The sequence below is a fragment of the Marmota monax genome, unplaced genomic scaffold (genome assembly GCF_021218885.2).
Source record: "Marmota monax isolate L192 unplaced genomic scaffold, Marmota_monax_Labrador192_F-V1.1 WCK01_AAM20220418_F8-fsc00072, whole genome shotgun sequence".
Lineage (NCBI taxonomy): Eukaryota > Metazoa > Chordata > Mammalia > Rodentia > Sciuridae > Marmota > Marmota monax.
The window spans coordinates 7724666-7744230 of NW_026692356.1; the positions used below are offsets into that span (position 1 = coordinate 7724666).

At 39.2% G+C, this 19565-nt stretch overlaps 1 protein-coding gene across 2 annotated transcripts in view; it reads left to right on the forward strand.

Annotated features, from left to right (window-relative positions):
- Itih5 (inter-alpha-trypsin inhibitor heavy chain 5) overlaps nt 1–19565 on the forward strand; it is an 85784-nt gene that overhangs the window by 12504 nt on the left and 53715 nt on the right. For both annotated transcript variants that reach the window (XM_058578652.1, XM_046442363.2), the window contains exons 3-5: nt 8619–8782; nt 9654–9755; nt 12983–13233. In XM_058578652.1, the coding sequence (XP_058434635.1) occupies nt 8619–8782; nt 9654–9755; nt 12983–13233 (517 nt within the window). The remainder of the gene's footprint in view (nt 1–8618; nt 8783–9653; nt 9756–12982; nt 13234–19565) is intronic.

The following is a 19565-nucleotide window of genomic DNA, read 5'->3' on the forward strand; positions in this document are numbered from 1 at the left end:
CACATTGCCTCAGGGAGGCTACTTAGGTGTGTGTGTCTGTCTCCCTGTGCCCAACTCTGACCTTCAGGATGTATCCTTTTCAGCAGATAATAGGATGGGGTTTTTCCCCCTGTAAAGATGATAATTATGTGTTGCGTTTCTTCTCTTTAAATAAAAGGAAATACTGCTAAGTACGATGCATTACTGCATGTAGGCGGCTCAGAGCTGATGGCCCTTGTGTCTGCAGAAGGGTGAAATGATTTCCCAAGGTGGTAAATACATACAGCGTGCATTCTGGGAAGGGCCCTTATCGTTCTGCTCCACGTAAGAACAGTGTGTGCTTCCTCCTTTTCCTCAAGAGGAGAGGCATGAAGGTTTAGTTAAGTCTTTGTGTCCAGAGTTAGCCAGCGGCCACAGCAAACCCTCCTCTTCTAGAAGAGGCGAGGGAGTGGAGTTAAGAGGATTTCTGAGGGAGCAGAGAACCACTCAGATTATTTCTCCTAATGGATATTAAAGGATGTTAGACCAGAAGAAAACAGGTTAATGTAGGAAAAGGCACCGGGTCCTGGGTGTTGGCAGCTCCCACCCCACACATTCCCATTGCATTTCCAGATGACAGCTTGGGTAATTCAGGACATCCTCTGGGTGGCTTGATTTTAAATGACTCACATGAGTCATCTGAAAACCTTTGGTCCCTTAGGCAGCTAATTAAGACACTCCCTGCCTCAAACTACTTTTCCATCTGTTTCATTATTTTTTTGCAGGAAAAAATAATGAAGAAATTATACTGTGTCACAGGAAGATTTTTTTTGTGGCCCCCAATTTTCCAGTTGACATCCCCAAACAAAATTATTAATTATAAATATAGAACACATGTTATATTTTAAAAAACTATGTACTGGGAAAATTTGAGGTAACTGTTTTATATCCTTCCTCTTATGACAAATTTTTCATGAGCCTCTGCCATTCAACATTCTGTGTTTGTTTTTTAATGTCATTTCCTCTGTCACCTACCTGTCCAACACACTTTCCATAGTGTATTCATGGCTGCGTCCAACTTCCCTGTCTGGTGTTGTTAGAATTTTCTTTCTTTCTTTTTTTTAGTGGTGCTGGGGACTGAACTCAGGGCCTTGTGCATGCAAGGCAAGCACTCTACCAACTGAGCTATATCCCCATCCTAGAATTTTCTTTTTGTTTTGTTTTCTCACATACAAATTCTGCATCTATTTGAAAACCTTTTCTTACTTATTATAATTTTTTGTTCATTTGGAGTGCTGGGATCAAACCCAGGGCCTTGTGCTTGGTAGGCAAGCACTCTACCATGGAGCTATACCCTGTACACTACAGCTTATCTTTCTTCAAACTCTTGAATATTTTGCAGTCAAGTCTCTGTCTGTCTATCTGAAGCTACATATATATATGGCCTTCCCTGTATCTTCCTATGTTGCTTTCCTCCCATCTCATGCCTTGAGAGAAGGAAGAATGTGTGGTATTTCTTCCCAAACCTTCATAGAATTCCATCTGTAGCAGTACTTAATACATACTAGTTTATTACATTTCATTTTTTAGTAGATATATATTTTTCTTTTTAATTGTTCAGAAAATTCAAATCAGTTCCATAAACGTTTTTTTTTTTTTTCCAAGTTGTCCCCTCTTGCTGAGAGTTGTGGATTGAAAAAGAGAGTCAACGTTGCTATTCTCCATGCATTTACAATGTAGTAGGGGTGGGGTAAGGATTGGTAGCTGGAGCTGATAAAGACATGCACGTAATTGATTCCTGCAGATTCTACAGCTAGCATGCAGAACCAAGAGGGCAGGGCTGTGGTGTGTAAATAACATCAGGGGCTCCTGGGAAAATGGTAACTGGGCAGAGGCAGCAAGACGAAAATAGTTTCTTAAGCTCTTTTCAACTAGTCTCTTGGGCCCATAAACTATGCCTCATATTCTTGATGGAATATTGTGGAACATTCTACTACATCTATAATCTTAATTTAAGGCCCAAGAAGTTATACTGTAATAAACAATGTTTGTCCGGTGTCTTCTAGTTTTCTCATTTTAAATTCAACAAAATCATTTCTTATCACATAAATAGGAACCCATCAACATGACATCAAAATAGTCACAGCGTATCAAGGGAAGCAGATTTTCAGTTATTTTTAAAATAGCACTGGGCAAGAACTCCACTGGAGGAGCTAAATTTTATTTAGAATGCTATGTAGCTAGAGTTATAAACTTCTGTTGAACTAAGGTGTAAACTTAGCACGTCCTCTGCACCCTGAGTACACGACTTTTATGTAAGAGTAAACAGTTGATAAGTGACCAGTTGATAAGAATTTTTGGAGAATGTCAGAATATGACAGCAGTTTCAGCATAGATTCAGCTTAACATCCTCTCTCCAGTGTTTATAATTTAGTGGATGGTAATTGAGGGTCATAAGTAACTTTTGAATCAGCAACAAAGACCATGTTCTATTGAGTGTATTTTGGAGTTCTGTATTTCATTGATTATCTAACAACTATGGTTGTGAAAGCCTTTGGCAACCAGGTGGCATGTGTAATCCTTTTATGAGAGAGGCAGGATTGACTGTCATCCTGGATATGCTACCTCCTACCTGGGTGACCTGGTAAAGCCACATGGTAAATAACTTTGTCCTGTATTGGTAAAGTGAAGGGATTGAGGTGACAAGAGTATTCTTCTGTATATTTTGACTTTATAATTTATACTTTAAATTCTTCCAAAAATATTCCAAAGGTGTTGTTGATCTTTATAAAACATAGCAAATGAAACACCTACAGGTCATAAATAGCTTAGAGTTTGGAGTAACTAACAAGATGACTCCATGCCACTCACTGGCAAGTCACACTAAAGTAGGACTGTACATTCACATGTCTACAGAGACTGGGAAAGTGTTCCTGTTTTCTGTTGGTGCATAAAAATCTGCAAAACTTAGTGGTTCAAAGCAACAGCCATTGCTTTATTTGATTTGTGGGGTAGAAATTTGGGTAGAGCTCATGGGGGTTAATTTTTTTGGCCAATCACTTCAATGGAAGTTGCTCAGTGGTATTCAGCTGGCAGATGGGCTGATCTGGAGGGTCTAGGAAGCCTTCACTCAATGCTAGGCTTGGTGGGAGAGGAGGCTGAAGCTGGGCTCACTGCCATCATTCGCTGCAGTACCTGAATGTGGCCTTGCAGCATGGAACCATCGGGATGGCTGGACATCTTACATGGACATTCAGGACCTTGAGAGAGCATTCTAGGAGACCTGGATGGACAAGGCTTCTCATGACCTGGCCTTGCAATCCCAGAACATCACCTCTAGAGTGTTCTATGGATAATGTAAATCACTAAGGTCCAGATTCAAAGGGAAATGAATCAAACTTCACCTCTCCATGGGAGGAGAAAGAATTTGTGATCATTTATTATTTATTTTTATTAATATTTTGGGGGGGGCTGCTGGGGATCAAACCTAGAACTATATGTGTATTAGGCAAGGGCTGTACCACTGAGCTATACCCCTAGCCCATGATCATTAAGTTATTTTTCATTTTTTCTTGTGATAAAATGCATACAATTAATGTCTTAGCTCTTTTTAAGTACGTAGTTCAATAAGTACATTCATACCATTGTTCACCTACCACCACCATCCAGCTCTTTTTTATCTTATAAAATTGACACTCTGTCCTTTTGAAGCAATAAATCCCCATTGATTGCTTTAGCTACCTCATGTGGGTGGAATCACACAATATTTGTCTTTCTGTGTCTGGCATATTTAACTTAGCATAGTGGCTTCAGGGGTTACCCATGAAGCATATAACAGGATTTCCTTTCTTTTTTAAAGTTTGAGTAATATTACATTGTATCATATGCCACATTTTGTTTTTCCATTCATCTGGTGATAGATACTTGGGTTGTTTCCACCCTGTCATGAGTGATGCCGCTCTAAACGTGCGTGTGCAGATCTTGGCCATTTTTAATCCATTTACAATGGAGTGGACTAAGATGGGAATAAGAAAAATCCTAGTGAAAACACTACCAGTCTCAGCCTCAAGGGGGCAATTGGGATTGAGGGGGCCTGGGGTGAGAGGGGAATGTGGGATATTGGATATATTGATATGGGGCTGATCTGAATGGGCAACGCCATCACTACTGGCAGACGATGGTGCTATGGGAATGAGAGCTAGAGTTTCCCCACTCGCTATTCCAATAGAAATAGGTATTATAGATTTTTGTTTAAAATTTCCCAATTTTTAGATGTTGTACTCTAAACGTGAAAAAAAATTTAAAAGACCACAAGTCAAATAAAATGCCTACCAGCTGTATAATTTGAGATCTCTTACTAAAGCACACTGATCAATAAAGATATGTAAATGATTGATATAAGGGCCTTATCTGTTCCAAAAGTGGAGATGAGAAAGAATTTGTGATCATTTATTATTTATTTTTATTAATTAATGTGACTACTCAACTACTCTGCCATTATAGTCCCAAAGTAGCCAGAGATAGTATGTAAATGAATGGATGTGGCTGTGTCCCAATATATATATATTTACAAAAGCATGTGGCCTGCCTTCCATAGTTTGCCTACCCCAGGTGTGGATGAATTAGAGAGGAGGGACATCTGAAGAGAGTTTCAAACTATAATTCAAAAAATAATTACAAAGGACTGGTGGATGATAGGAGGGATTGATTAAATATAGTACATTTAAAACGTTATGCAACTATTTAGAAAAGAATGAGTTAGACCTTTTTGTTCAGCAGCAAATGGCATTTTAAAAAATGGCAGCCCTTTGACATGCCACTTCTCCTGTTAAGATAGGATCTGTTCTCTTTGCCATTGAAATTGTGTTTTTGTGCCTGTCATGGCCAACATTATAACAGAAGTAATCCTATGTGAAATTTTGAGGCTGGGGCATACAACAGTGACCACCTTTCTGTTGGGAACACTACCATGTGATCAATGAACCTCTAGCTTCTACATAATCATTCTGAGGGAGCCCCTCAAATGAGTGAGCCTACACTCAACACATTCAGAAGGATCACATAGAGGGGCCCTGGGATAAGATAAAATCCATGCCAGCCATCTCATTTTCATAACTCCAGCCACCATTTGACTGTGAAAGAGCCAGGTCCCAACCTAGTCCTTCTGGAATCTGTGACCCACAGAAACCATGTGAGAAAATATTAATTGCTATTGTTTGAAGTCACCATTTCAGAGTGATTTGTTATGCCTAGTGAGATAACTGGAACATTGGTGAAGAAAGATGAACAAACTACTCTATTATCAGATGAAATTAAAACAAACGACTACAGTATCTTTATGGAAAGATATACCCCAAACTGTTAAATACTGCCTCTGGGGAATGGAAATGTGGATCCCAGGTGGGTGGGAGATGCATACTTTTCATTTGACATTCAGTGTAATTTGAAGTTTTTACCATGTGTCTATGTGACTTGCTATTTTTTAAGAACTAGTTTAAATTTTAAATAAAGTGGAGAAGGATAAAGTTAAAATTTTCTTAGTTCACAGGATTTTTTTTAAGCTTCTGATTCCCATTAACTTTGCATCTGCAGAAATCAGAACTATGTGCAGTATATTTTTAGACTTTTCGCAAATTCATATGGGTGCAACCAAGGACTTTTTTTTTTTTTTTTTTTTTTGGTACACCAGCTCAGATTTAGAGATAAAAGAATATATTTAATCATGAATAATTTAGAAAGAAAATCTGCTTCCAGAAATAACACAAATCAAAGTCAACACTTCATCTCAATTCATGGTTTTAATTCATTCACCTTAGGCCCCTTTTTTTGAAAGATCATGAGATACAAATTTTAATTTAAAGAACGCAACAGGTTTTTAAGCTATGAAGATCATTATCATTGTCATCCCCAGTCTAATACCCATCATCTTTACTGAAATGTATTAAATGTTTTAATGACATCATTTAAAAGAAACATTTGGTTAATCTTAATGAACTCTTTTTTTAATTCAAATCACATCTGTGTAGAGAGACAGACTTTGTCCTAAAGAAACTGGAGTTTCATAAAAGAATGTTGTACAATCCAATTATTTCTGAATTGGGGAGTTATTTCCTAAATCCCAAAGTTTTATTCCACACTTTTGGCTTTGTCTTTAGTTCTGTGGATCTCAGAAGTGGATGTGATTCTAGTGACATATTCAAGCCTTCTCAATTTACAGATGAAAAACTATGCAAAGGTGATCACCTTGTTAAATTACGGTAAAACAGTGGTTCTCAAACTTGAGTATACATCAAGATCTCTTGGGCACCTTGTTAAAACACGGGTTGTGAAACCCATCCTCTGGGCTTCTGAATCTGTGGCTTGAGATGGAATCTGAGAATCTACCTTTCAATCCCTTTTCTGGGTTGATGCTGCTGCTGGTCTGGTGGCCACACTTCGAGAACCACTGTTTTGAAATCACTTTTGTCAGACCAAACTGGGGGATTTCTTTTCCTGTTTTAGCTAAACCGCTTTCAATAGGCTGTTTATTTATTTATTTATTTATTTATTTATTTATTTATTTATTTATTTTTAACCTGATCCTTACTTAGCTGTTCTCTATGTGTTATCTTCCCGAACTTTTCACACATGTACCCCAACATTTGTCCTAAGCTGTTCCAATTTTGTCTTTTCCTTCTCCAAGACTGGAAGTTCTGCCATAAACCAACACAGACACCAATGTTCCTGACATGCTCACATGGAGCTCCCCCACTGCTCTGTTCTTGCTTGTGATCTTGGCTGTTCCCCCACTGCTCTGTTCTTGCTTGCTTGCAGTTGGCCCTCCTGGGGGTATTTGAGTATATTCTCAGATCACTTTATGTGCATACCCACTTCTCTAATGCATCGTAGAAGACATCTCTTGAGCAATTTGTGGTTTGCTGGCTGACCATCCATGATTTTACTCAAAGGTTTCGAGTAACTTGTTTTAAATAGAGTAACCTTCTGTGGTGACCCTTTAGAACAGGTATATGATTGCCCTTCCTGTCACGGGGACAATACGCCTTGGTATCAACAGATTGTAACCTTGTATGTATTTTGAAAGTGAGCCTAGGCTTGTAAATAAAGCAGGTGAGGATTGAATTACTCAGATGTTGCCCAACAGCAGAGAGTCCAGTTCCATCAGAGTAAGCTGACTCCATTCAACATTTATTGAGGCCTGCTGTGTGTCACATACCAGGCTGAGATTGGAACACACAAGGGTGAGTAGGCCCGTTGACACAGAGCTGCCAGACAGCCTCACATAATGGTAGCAGGTGTGCACTTTGGAGCAAGTGGGATTCGGTTCAAGTCTCATCTCTATTACTTGTTGGTATGGACAAATATGTTCCCTCATTAAGCTTGAGTTTTTGCCATAAAAGCGAGGGTAAAACACCTCCTTTGCATGTCTGTCCCAAGACTATATAATGTCTTAGTCTGCTTGGGCTTACACAACTATAGACTGAATGTCTTACACAGCAGGAATTTGTTTTCTTATATTTCTGGAGACTGGAAATTTCAAGATCAAGGTCTAGGTCTAGCAGGGTTTCATCAATGGTGAGGGCTCTCATCATGGCTTGTAAATGGCCACTTCTTGCTGTTCACTTATATCATGGCCTTTTCTTGGTGTGTGCACTTGGAGAGAAAGAAAAAGAGGAAGGGAACCCAGAGCGTGTCTCCTTATAAGAGGCATCTTCTCCACTGTGTCCTCTTATATGAGCACTAATCCATCCTGAGGCTCTATCCTCATGACCTAATCTAACCTTGATTACCTCTCAAGAAGCCACCTCCAAATACCACCACATTAGGGATTAGGGCCTCAGCATATGAATTGAGGGCACCACCCAGTCAGCTCACATTTGTGAATTGCTCAGCCAGTTCCTGGGGTTAGAGAATCCCTCTTAGTAACACCTTTTCTCATGGATATTTCCTTCCTTCTTTGGGCTTCTGCTGCCAACTGTCTTAAGACATAGCACTATTGCAGAGACTAGAAAAAACAGTGAATAGTTTTACTGGGGTGGGGGTGGGGGTCCTTAAATTTGCATTGTTAGCAACTACTCTTATCAGAAGCTTTAGGGATAAATTTAATTAGCACAAACTTAGACTTTCTTTGTTCTGGGAAAATTCCCCAAAAACTCTCTTGAGTTTAGTATTGATTTTTATTTTATAATACCATAATTACAGTCCAGATAGGGAAGCCCTTGCAGATAGTGTCTCTAAATGGATATTGAAAGGAATTTGAAAATGTGAGAATCTTTAGGCATGTTCTGATGTTACAAGTGGGTGATCCTGTAAATGTGATCTCCAAGTTGATGAAAGTATTAAATATGTTACATATTTCTAAAATTCTGATAATTATTGATCTATTGAAGCAATGTGTCTTTTCTGTTAAGTTGGAAATCTTCACTATGTTCTCTTGTTCAGATTAGTTTAAAAGAGTTGCTTCTGTGTCGTGAATTGATTATTCAGTTAAGGTTGCTTTCACACGTTAAGGGAGTTAAAAATGGGGACATAGGGACAACACGAGAGAGAGGTGGGGGGGGGGAATCACATGCCAAAGGCTCTCAAATGCCTACATCTACCCCAAAATATTTTCATCATGTTTCCATGCATCAGGAAGAATCCTGTTGTTTTAATTTCAACAGAAAACCAAGCCCTTGATGACAGAATTCTCGGTGAAGTCCACCATTATTTCTCGTTACGCCTTCACTACAGTCTCCTGCAGGATGCTGAACAGGGCTTCTGAGGACCAGGATGCTGAGTTCCAGATGCAGATTCCAGCTTCAGCTTTCATCACCAACTTCACCATGTAGGTGGCATGCTGGCGAGAGATGGAGCTCTGTGTGGGGGTGGTCCAGATTTGTGTGTGGGAAGGATTCACATCCCATTAGATGGCGGCGTGTGGATCCGAGGGCTGATTCCCCTTCTTCTTTCCTTCTTTGGTTCCTTCCTGCCAACCTTCCCGACTGCCTTCATCTCTTCCATTCTCCTTTCCTTTCCTCCTTCCTTTTCTTCCTCTTCCTCTTTCTTTCCTATCCCTTTTCCCCTCCTGGTCCACTCTGGGCCAGGCTGTCTTAGGGGTGATTGATTTACTTCTAAAAAAAAAAAAAGACCATGTTGCTTGCTCCAGAAATTTCAGCCGGGAGAAATAGTCCATTAGCAAGTAAACAAATAGTCAGTGACATCATCTTGGGCAGTGGGGAGTGTTGTAGTATAAAGATGGCAAACAGGACTGAGAGGGGCTTCCTTAGGAAGGGAAATGAGGGAGGGAGGTGAGAGGGGCCATGGTTAGGTTGAGACCCGAGTGAGACAGTATGAAACCTCTGACATACTAGCTGAGGTTTTATTTTTCTGACTCAAGAGGTAAAAATTGGCAAAACAGGGGAAGCGTTGGGTTTAATTTTGGTGTGGGCAAGAATCGAGTTGGTGAATCTTCATGGACGTTTGAGCAGTTATGATTTTCTCCTGGAGAATCAGAGACACCCTGGGTTGGGTCTTTTGAAAATTGCCCTAGATTGAAATGAATGGTTTAAGGCTAGTGCCCTCGTCTGGAATGCATTTAATCTGCATATCTAAGAGGCAAATAAAAATATTTTCTAGGGTTGTCATGGTTCTGAGAACCATGTTTGAGTCTGTCTTGGAACTGCAAGCTGGTAACATAGCTGTCTCTCATGTTTCAGGATTATTGGAGAAAAGGTGTATCAGGGTGAAATTACAGAAAAAGAGAAGAAAAATGGTGATAGGGTAAAAGGGAAAAGGAATACAACCACAGAAGAAAATGAGTAAGTATTGTTTAATTAGGAATTAAAAATCTGGTTTTACAGTGTCACGTTTTCTACCCCTTGACCTATTTCTTGCTGTCTTCCAAATATTTTTTCTTTTTTTAATCGAATAAGTACATGTGATTAACAATATAGTAGATGAACATTGGTAATAAAAAAAGATAACTTTATTACACCGTTCCTTGGTTTTTACTTCCTAGAACATCTGCTTCTAATATTTCTGTGCTGAGTTTTCTTTGTAGTTACCTCCTAACTCTAAAGTGTACGATAGTGTTGCTTTTTCTTGATTTCTTAATAAAAATAAAGACACTATCTCCTGATTGTGAAGAAAGAGGATTTAGCAAATTTACAACAGTCCTACTTTCTCTTTGCGTTCAACATTTCCATATTATTATTTTATTTCTTCTTCCGCTGATGAAGTGTTTCTACTCCCCTAGACTTTCCCTCCTATCTTTATGTGGGGATTGACCCAAGGACCTCATGCATCCCAGGGGAGCACTGAGCTACATTCCTGTCCCTGTCACTGCTTCCTAAATGATGACATTCCTTTTCTTACCCTTCAGTTTACCTCTCCTTATTCATTTCTTGAACTCATCTTTTGTCACGTAATCATTGACTTGTTACATTTTCATTAATGTTATTAACGTTTAAATTCTGATCTATAATGATACTTGTATTCTTTGTAAACTTGAAAAACAAGTATTTATTGAAAATCAGCTATTTACTGAAAGCCAATAAATAGCCTTTGCCTTTCAATTACTATAACAATTACATTAACAGAAGAACAGCCTATCATACACTAATAAGATTACATTTTCCCCTCAACCAGACAAATGTGAAGGCCTCTGTTCCCTTTGCAGAGAAGTGATCTAAGTACCTAGATAAAATGGTCCAAACTTGTAAGCCTGATATTTTTTCTCATTAATAAAAGACACAGCTTTGAGAAAGTTAGTTCTTTAAAATTATAGACAGCCAGGCCTTTGTAGTCAGTTTGTAAGAATGGAACATCTTGCTCTGGTCTAAAAGACCTGAGTCATTTTGATACTGAAAGCAAATGAGGTTCAGAGCTTCAGATAAGGCATTTTCACATGCAGAATTCCACGTTTATCTTAAAGTACAGTTTCCAAGGACACAGAACTTTGGGTCTCCTTCTTAGTCCAGGCTGACGTTAACAGCCTTACAAGCACCCCTCCTTTGCTTGGTGCCTGTCCAAATTCGGCTTCACTGATTTTTTACCTACACTCTACCCTTCCCCCAATCCCATAATAACCCGGTTTCTGCCTTTGTTTGGTGAGATGCCTTGCAGTGCCTCTGGTATGTGGTCTGTCTTGCTGCAGCAAATTATTAAACCTCACTTTGTATTCTGCAGCTGCTTCCCAGGTTGTCTTTATCAAAATTGTTCAGAGTCACGCCACAGCTTACTTTAGTTGGATCTTAACATACAGGTTTCTGGGTTTTTTTTTTTTTTTTTTTTTTTTTTTTTCTGGAGTTTCTAATTGCCTTCCTCTTATGAGAGAGAACTTAATTTTGTTACTATTAATGTTGAGCAAGACACATAATTCATTTGAAATGAGGACAAAATGAATAGCCGTAACCAAGTTTATGGAAGCAATGACATCTACATCATCCAGAAGCCTGGCCAACAGCAATTGGAAGACATCATTGATTGGGAGGCATTCTGATTTCAGAGCCATTAAAACATGCTGTGAAAACATGGCTGTCTCCAGATCCATGGATATTGTTATTCCTTTGAAGCCTCATTACAAAACATTTACCCTGAAATCACTTTTCATTTTCTTGTGGGTTGGTTTTGTGATTTCTTGGATTCCATATTTTTTCTCTTTCTTGCTTTTTACCTTTACTTTGCTGACATATAATTCTGAAGTAACTTCCTCAGAATGGGTGTGTGAGGGATAGATTTTCTGAGCCTTCGTAATATTTTATAATATTGTATGGAATCAAAGTTCACAGTGATTTTCCTTTTGAACTCTGGGGTATTGCTTCAAGGCCTTCAACATCTAGTATCATTGCTGTTGTCTTTGGTGTGATCTAGTATCATTGCTTTTACATGTTTTCTTTTTTTTATTAGCTACACATGACATTACAATGATCTTGGCAATTCATACATTTGAATCATTGGGGTATAATTTCTCATTTTTCTGATTGTACAGATTGCAGAATCACACTGGTCATAAAGTCATCTATATACATACAGCAATCATGAAGTCTATTCTATTCTGCTGCCCTTCCTACCCCCCCTACTCCTCCCCTCCCCTCCCATCATTTTACATGTTTTCTTCATCTGGTAGTGTGATATTTTACCATAATGGGTTTAGCTATCAATCCTTTTCTGTTCATTCTGCCCAGTGTTCAGTGGAACTTTCTGTCTCTTTTCACCTCTGGGAAATAGGAGTACAAGAAGTCTATCGGCTTATTCATTCATTCATATATGAATTAGAATTATTTCCCCTCTATTTGGTCCCCTTTCTTAGTTTTATCCTATTGTGTCCTCTTGAACTCAAAGTCAGCAGTCTCTCTGAGATTATGCCAAACAAAATCTTTGTTTCTTTCCTTTAGTGAAGCCCCTTCCAGTATGTCCTGAGCTATAGAATTCTTACTCTATACTGAATCTCCCAAGTCTTCTGGAACCTTTCTGAAATATGTTATCTACTCACCCCTCCTGCTCTTCATCTTTTGGTGGCCAACCCACCATCTTGAATCAGAGAACCCTCACTCTGAGTACTGAAAGCATTTGGATTAGTTCGTATTTTTATAAACTTTGCAGTCCTTTATTTCGCCCTAAACACATCCACCAAACTTAATCAAAGTGAAAAAACTAATTATGAATTAATTTGTCCATCCTTGTAGAGAGAGCAGTGAAATTCACAACTTGACTCCAAAGCTCCTTCTTGTAGTGGTTTATCTACTCAAAGGTCCCCTTTCTCTTTGCCCTCTTAGGTTTGTCTCTGGTAGAGGTAGGAAAGGTCAGTTTTTGAATTCCCTTCTATTCAGTATTTGTTTGTCCTTGGTAACCTTCCTTTGGGCAGGTTTTCAACTTCTTTTAAGACTCATTTTTATTTTTCCAGTCTAAGGATTCACCCTGCTGTACCCACTGGTCTTCTTGGCATCCTGGTTAAAAGAGTATGGCGGGTGTCCTGAGGGAATTGAGGAAACCTGGCTTTTTCTACTCTGAACTCTACCTGTGGCCTCATTTTTCTTCCTGACAGAGAGAAGGGGGCTGATACGTTCAGAGCTTCTCTAGTGATTCCCAGCAAGGACAAAGCCATCTTCCTCCTGAGTTATGAAGAACTTCTGCAGAGAAGGCTTGGGAAGTATGAGCACGTCATCAGTGTGCGACCCCAGCAGCTGATTGGGAGACTGAATGTGGAAGTGAATGTTCTGGAGAGGTCAGGCATCACGTCCTTGGAGGTGCCCCCACTTCACAACAGCAGGCAGAAGGGCAGTGGGAGAGGGGAAGGTGAGTACCAATTGCTGGTTGTGCTCAGATCTTCTGGGTCAAGTCAGAGCTGCCACTAGGCACTACAGAAGTCTGTAGAAGGAATGGCACCCCTTCCTCAAAGGCTTGAATTTTTGTGGAAATTGGAAAGATAGCAACAAAACAAAGACAATGGCTGGTACATTTTATTTTTTAAGGATCTGGTCTCTATCAGTAAATTAAAAGATGTTTTAAGTATTTTTTTTTTGACACAATAATCCCACTCTTGGGAATCTATGCTAAGTAAAACATTTAAGATTTTATTGGGCATAATCACATGCAGCAATCTGTGTGGTAACATTTATTGTAGCAAAAACATTTCATCAGCCTAAATATTCAATGATAAGAAGATATTAGTATAATACGATGGTAATCACGATTCAGCATGTGATGGGAGAAAAGATAAAACTGTACGTATAAATTTATATGCGCCTCTGGGCATGGTGATGTGTGCCTTAACCCCAGAAACTCTGGAGGCTGAGGCAGGAGGATCATAAGTTCAAGGCCAGCCTCAGCAATTTATCGAGGTCCAAAGCAGCTTAGTGAGATCCTGTCACATCATCAAAAGGGCGGGGATATGGCTCAGTAGTAAAGTACCTCTGGGTTCAATCCCTAGCAACAAAAAAAAAAAAAAATATATATATATATATATATATATATATATATATATATATACATGCAAAATTGTGCATATTGTAAAATATGTTAGTTGTGTTAAATAAAAGTTGAATAGAAAGTTTTATAAAATAACAATAGTTTTATGTTAGGAACATGGGATTGTAGGGTTGTTTTTAAAAATCTATTATTAATCATTCAATTATGTTTTTTTTTTTTTTTACAATTAGATAATGAAAAATGTGTTCTGTAGGTGACAATTTCATTAGCAGGATCATTCAGTATAGGTTCTTCTCAAATTCTTATTTTTGAAAATGCATTTCATTTATTGAAAATATTATGAATCATTATTGTCTAATTTTAATCACTATTAATTACAACAAGTTAGCTTGTGTTAGATATTTACTTGCGTTGAGCTCTGTAGTTAATATATCAGTAAAGTTTATTGTCAAATTGGATGATGAGACAGATATATTTAAAAAATTTTAACAGATTTGGAATGACACGATTTCAGGCAATCGTGACATTGAAAATTGTGAATGACATTGGAAGGTAAGGAGAGAAATGACTAGATAAGTGGAATAAAAGAATATAGGCATTTAACATTTTTCAAAATTATTTAAGGCCTAGAGCTGGTATAAGGAAGAACAAACAGAAGGGAAGTATGTTCCCCACCCCAGCCCACAGTTTAAAGACTTTATATTGAGAAGTTGTTCACCCTCAGGGACTGCTTTCCCTGGCTCTGGGACACTCAGGTCCTTGTTGTGTGTTGACTCCAAACCCTGAACTTGATACCCACTGATACAGCAAAGCCATTGCCAGGGTCTCTGGCATTCAGAAATGGATTGAGATACAGCAGTCATTCTCATGTCATGTTGGTGGTAGTCATGTGGTTAGTGGATTTTAGCTCAGTTTTTGTCTACTCGTGAAAAAACTACGGCACCCCTGGAAGCCAGCTTGCACACCCATACAGTGGGCCATGGCAAGGTGCATTGTATGTACAGCCTCTGGTCCAGAGTAGAGCTTGGTAACTGTTCAGGATTGTTTTTGTTGTCATTATTATGATCACCTTATATTTACTATCATTCTCTGCACATCTCACCCCCCTGTTAAAGCTCATAGGTGGCTTTGAAGCAGGCCTGTGCATCTCCTTGAGGGATTTAACCCAGTGCCTTTTACATAGCACATCACTGAGTGTTCAAATCAGAGAAGAAAAACCAAACAAATAGCCAGGAATGTTTTGAAAATTCATTTCTCTAATCGTAACTTAGAGGGCCAAATGACAGAAACATTTTTTTTAGGGGAAAGACTACTCTCTGAGTTGGTAGGATCTTGTACAGGGAGTGGGGTATCTGAAGTGCTCTGGGTGACACAGGGTCAGTGAATGTGCCTGTAGGAGGTTCTGAGGGCAGCTGTGCTAGTCAGCAATGTGTGTGCTTTTGCCTAATTTTCTGAACCACCGTGATTTTTCATAGCTGTGTACATTTTGTAATGTATATGTATATGTGAGTACATGTTGTGTGCATGTGTGTGTACATATTGTGGTGCATATGTGTGTACATGTGTGTATAAATGTGGTGTGTGTATGAATGTGTTGTGGTGTAAATGTGCATGCATGTGTGTGTGTGTACATGTTGTGCTATTCGTACGTGTGTTATTCTTGGAGGGGGTAATGAATTGCAATTGTTGTTTAAAACATTGCTCACTGTTTACGTTCAGGCCCTGTTAGAATTCACAGGAGTTTTTCCAGACCATTGATCTCTTGGGATCTGTTTATTTATTTATTTATTTTTAAATTGTTTTTTTAGCTCTTCATACCCAGGCAGATACTTTGCCTTACAGAACGTGGTGGTTTCACAAGTGCATCTCAGAGCCAGGTGCAGTGGATTGATTCCCTTGTTGCTGTTCTTCATTCCCATCTTTTTGAGCTCAGCTGTTATTTTTCTTGCAAAATGGTAGCCCCAGCAGTGTGAAGCACAGGATGTTGTGATTTTTGTCTGGACAGTGTTGCATGTTTCCAAAAGAAATACAGGGTAGAGATCAAACTGGGGGTTGGGCCTGCACCAGATCACGAGCTGTAACTGTGTGAATGTGCTCCAAGGCAGAACATGACTCTGGTAGATCTGGCTGTGGTTAAGAAATCAGACTTCTGCAATTTGTCTAAGCTAACCTCTGACCAGTGGATCTGGCTTCATCTTGAAGGCTGCATCTGGATGGGGTTACTGTGTGTGGTACTAGACTAAGCACTTGGCATACATGTTAGCTCATTCTGTCTTTTTATAAGACCCTCTTAGATCAGGTTCTTTTAATCCTCACTTGATTTATGAAGAAACTAAGGATTGGCGTGGTCCAGCTATATGGACAGTGTCTCATACTTGATTATTAATGGAGACAGAATGTAAACAGATCCATCTGATTCCAAGTTCATGCCCTTAGCCATTGTACTGTACTATATTCTCACTGAACAGAATATTTTAAACTTCTGGGGCATGAATCCAAATTCCATATCTCTTCCCAGTTAAATTTAAACATTTTTTAAGGTTAAAAGCAAGATGATCGGGCTGGGATTGTGGCTCAGCAGTAGAGCACTCACCTACTATGTGTGAGGCCCTGGGTTTGATCCTCAGCACCACATAAAAATAAATAAAATTGTTGTGTCCAACTACAACTAAAAAATAAATATTAAAAAAAACAGCAAGATGATCTATCTTTGCCTCAGTTTCCTTGCTAGATGAATCAGAATTGGATCCACATCTATTGAATTATAAATTAACAAATCCTTTCTCAATGTAAAAGTTAATTGTGGAGATAATTTGGAAACTAAAACATTATAATTTCTAGATTATTAAAAGAGTTAATATATGTGTAAATTTTCACTATGACAGATCCATAATGACCAGTGGTTAGATAAATAAGTGAGAAGTAAGAGACCTTACCTGTTTTAGTCCTCATTTGGCTTTACATCAGTGACTCTCAAACTTGACTTTTTCTAATAGTAACCTCGAGAGGTTGAAAAATAAATCCAAATGGCCAAGCCCACCCCAGCTAGGTGAATTAGTGTTGTTGGTGCGGGGAGGGAGATAGTTTCTAGGGAGCTGTATTTTTAGGTTGCGATTCTGCTTTTACATGAATAACTTAAAAATTTATATGGACTTTAAAAATTTTTAGTGATTCATAAAGTAAAAGAATAATGCTGAATATTTTTCTGCCTCTCTGCAGGTATGGTTCTAATGACTCCATCCTTTATAGACCTTTATAACATTTGCCCATTTTAAGAGCAGGGTTCAGTGCTTTTTAGTACATTTGCAGGTGCATCAACAGGTATAAGGATACATGAAATGTGGAATATGGACATGAGGAATATTATCCAGGCATGAAAGAAAGGAAGCACAAATTTATGTTACAATATGGACCTTGAAAACATTATGCGAAGTGAAAGAAGCAGATTCAGAAGGTCACAGGCTGTACTATTCCAGTTATTTGAAATGTCCAGAGTAGGCAAATCCACACACACAAAAAGCAGATTGGTGGTTGCCAGGGCTGCGGGGAGGAAGGAATGAGGAATGAAAGCTTAATGGTTGTAGAATTTCTTTGGTGGTGGTAGAAATGTTCTGGAACTTAATAGAGGTGGTGAATGTACAATTTTATGAATATACTAAATGTCACCGAATTGTACACCTGAAAATGGTTATTTTTGTTGTTGTTGTTCTGTGAGCTTCAACTGAGTTTAAAGGAAAGGGTTGTATCCTAGATTGTGATACCTTCTCTCTCCATGCCCTGGAAGCCAGTTTCTTGTGCTCTTGGGCACTTAGCTGTGCGTCATTTACATGCCTGGGAAAGCAAATGATCAGAGTAGGTGGAACTTGATGTGTGGCTTGCATTTTAATCATATCACCCTGATGTACTCTGTCTATAAAATTTTGGCTTTCACATAATCCTTAACACCGAGAAAGCTTAATGAGCACAAAGGGAGGTACTGGCAACAGCTTCATTACTCTTTGTTGGAAGGTGAATGTAAAGACGCTACAGCTGTCCTGAAAAACAGGCCACATTCACCTGCAAGATCAAGTCACCACTGACCTGAGATGAACACAGTGTCTTGCACTTCATAGATGCCTAATGAGGAGTTGAATAGAATCTGTTTCAAACTTTTACTTATGTCTTTCTTTAATACCTTCACACCATGGCTCTGAGCTGTCAGGGCTCTTTGGGGGCTGTATCCTCAGACCCCTAAGATTGTCTCTGGGATACAGTAAGTGCTCAATAAACGTTTGTTCAATGAACCAAGGGCTAAATAATTATTGACAATGCAAGTGCTACTGGGTTTTCAACCCTTTCCTGGCTTACCTTGGTGAATTTTGCTTCATTTTAGGCTTAACTCTTACCTTGTTTTGAAGGAGGAATTAGAGGAGAGAATTAATAATTCACCTTTGTCCAGAAGACTCTGGTTCCAAAAATCTAGATTAATACCGCTTTTCTAGGGTTGCCAGATACAATGCAGGATACCTTGTTACATTTGTATTTCAGATAAATAATATGTGCCATGCAATATTTGGGACATACTAAAAAGTTATTCATCATTTGAAATTCAGATGTAACTGGACATCCTGTATTTGATTTTCTAAATCTGGCCTCTCTCCCTTATTAAAGGGCTGCATTGTGATTCACCATTAAGGCCCTTGTACTGCGTTCCTCCCCTGGCTCTAGTCTCCACGCGGCAGCTGGAAAGGCATGGCCCTGTTTGGCCTCTAAAATCTCTGTATATTTGCCAGGAAACAATTTTGTTGTTGTGTGAGAGTTTCCAACATTGTTCAGCACAGAAATTATTCAGGTATGAATCATTTGGCTCCAGAGTTGGTTTTGTTTTGTTCCGTAATGTCAGCGTGCAAGCCCACATTATCTTGTGTGTTCTGACATCCACGGCAGTCTGGCCAGGGACACCTGGGAGCAAGATGGTCAGAGAGACCTGGGAGATTGTCACAGGGGGCTTGGGCCTCCTCTCTTTGGCCTGATGGAGAGGGGCAGCCCCATGAGACTGCACTCTTTTCTTTTTCCTGTTTCCTGTTATCTTGACCTGCTGTGTGAGGTGGTTACTGTCTACCACAGCTGTGGCTGGAGCCAGAGGTCATCCAGGGGATGTGACACTTTCACGATGAGGCTTCCATTCTCTTGAGGGGCTTCTCTGGCCATCTTTCCCAGCTGCTTACTGACATGTTGGTCCTTTTCTCGCTATCTGTCCATCAGGCCTGTCTTGAGCTCTTGCTGCATTCCCAGCACTGAACCAGATACCTGGAATCTAAAAGTGGCTACGACATGTTCACTGTCCTTGAAAAACTAGAGTCAGTAATAGATTTTTTTTAAAGTTTTTAATTGTGATAAAAAAGCACATAACGTAAAATGTGCTGCCTTCACCAGTTCTCAGTGTGCAGTTCATCGGTGCTAAGTACATTTCCATTGTTGTTCGGCTGATCTCCTAGACGTCTTCATTGTCCCAAACCGAAGCTCTGTGTGCATTAAACAACTACTATTCTCTCTCCCTGCAGCCCCCAGCAGCCCCCATCCTGCTTTCTGTGTTTCTGAACTTTAGATACCTCTTTTAAGTGGAATCTCTCAGTATCTGTCTTACTGTGGTTGATTTATTTCACTTGGCATGTCCTCACTGTTCAACCATGTTGTGTCAAAATTTCTTTCCTTTTTAT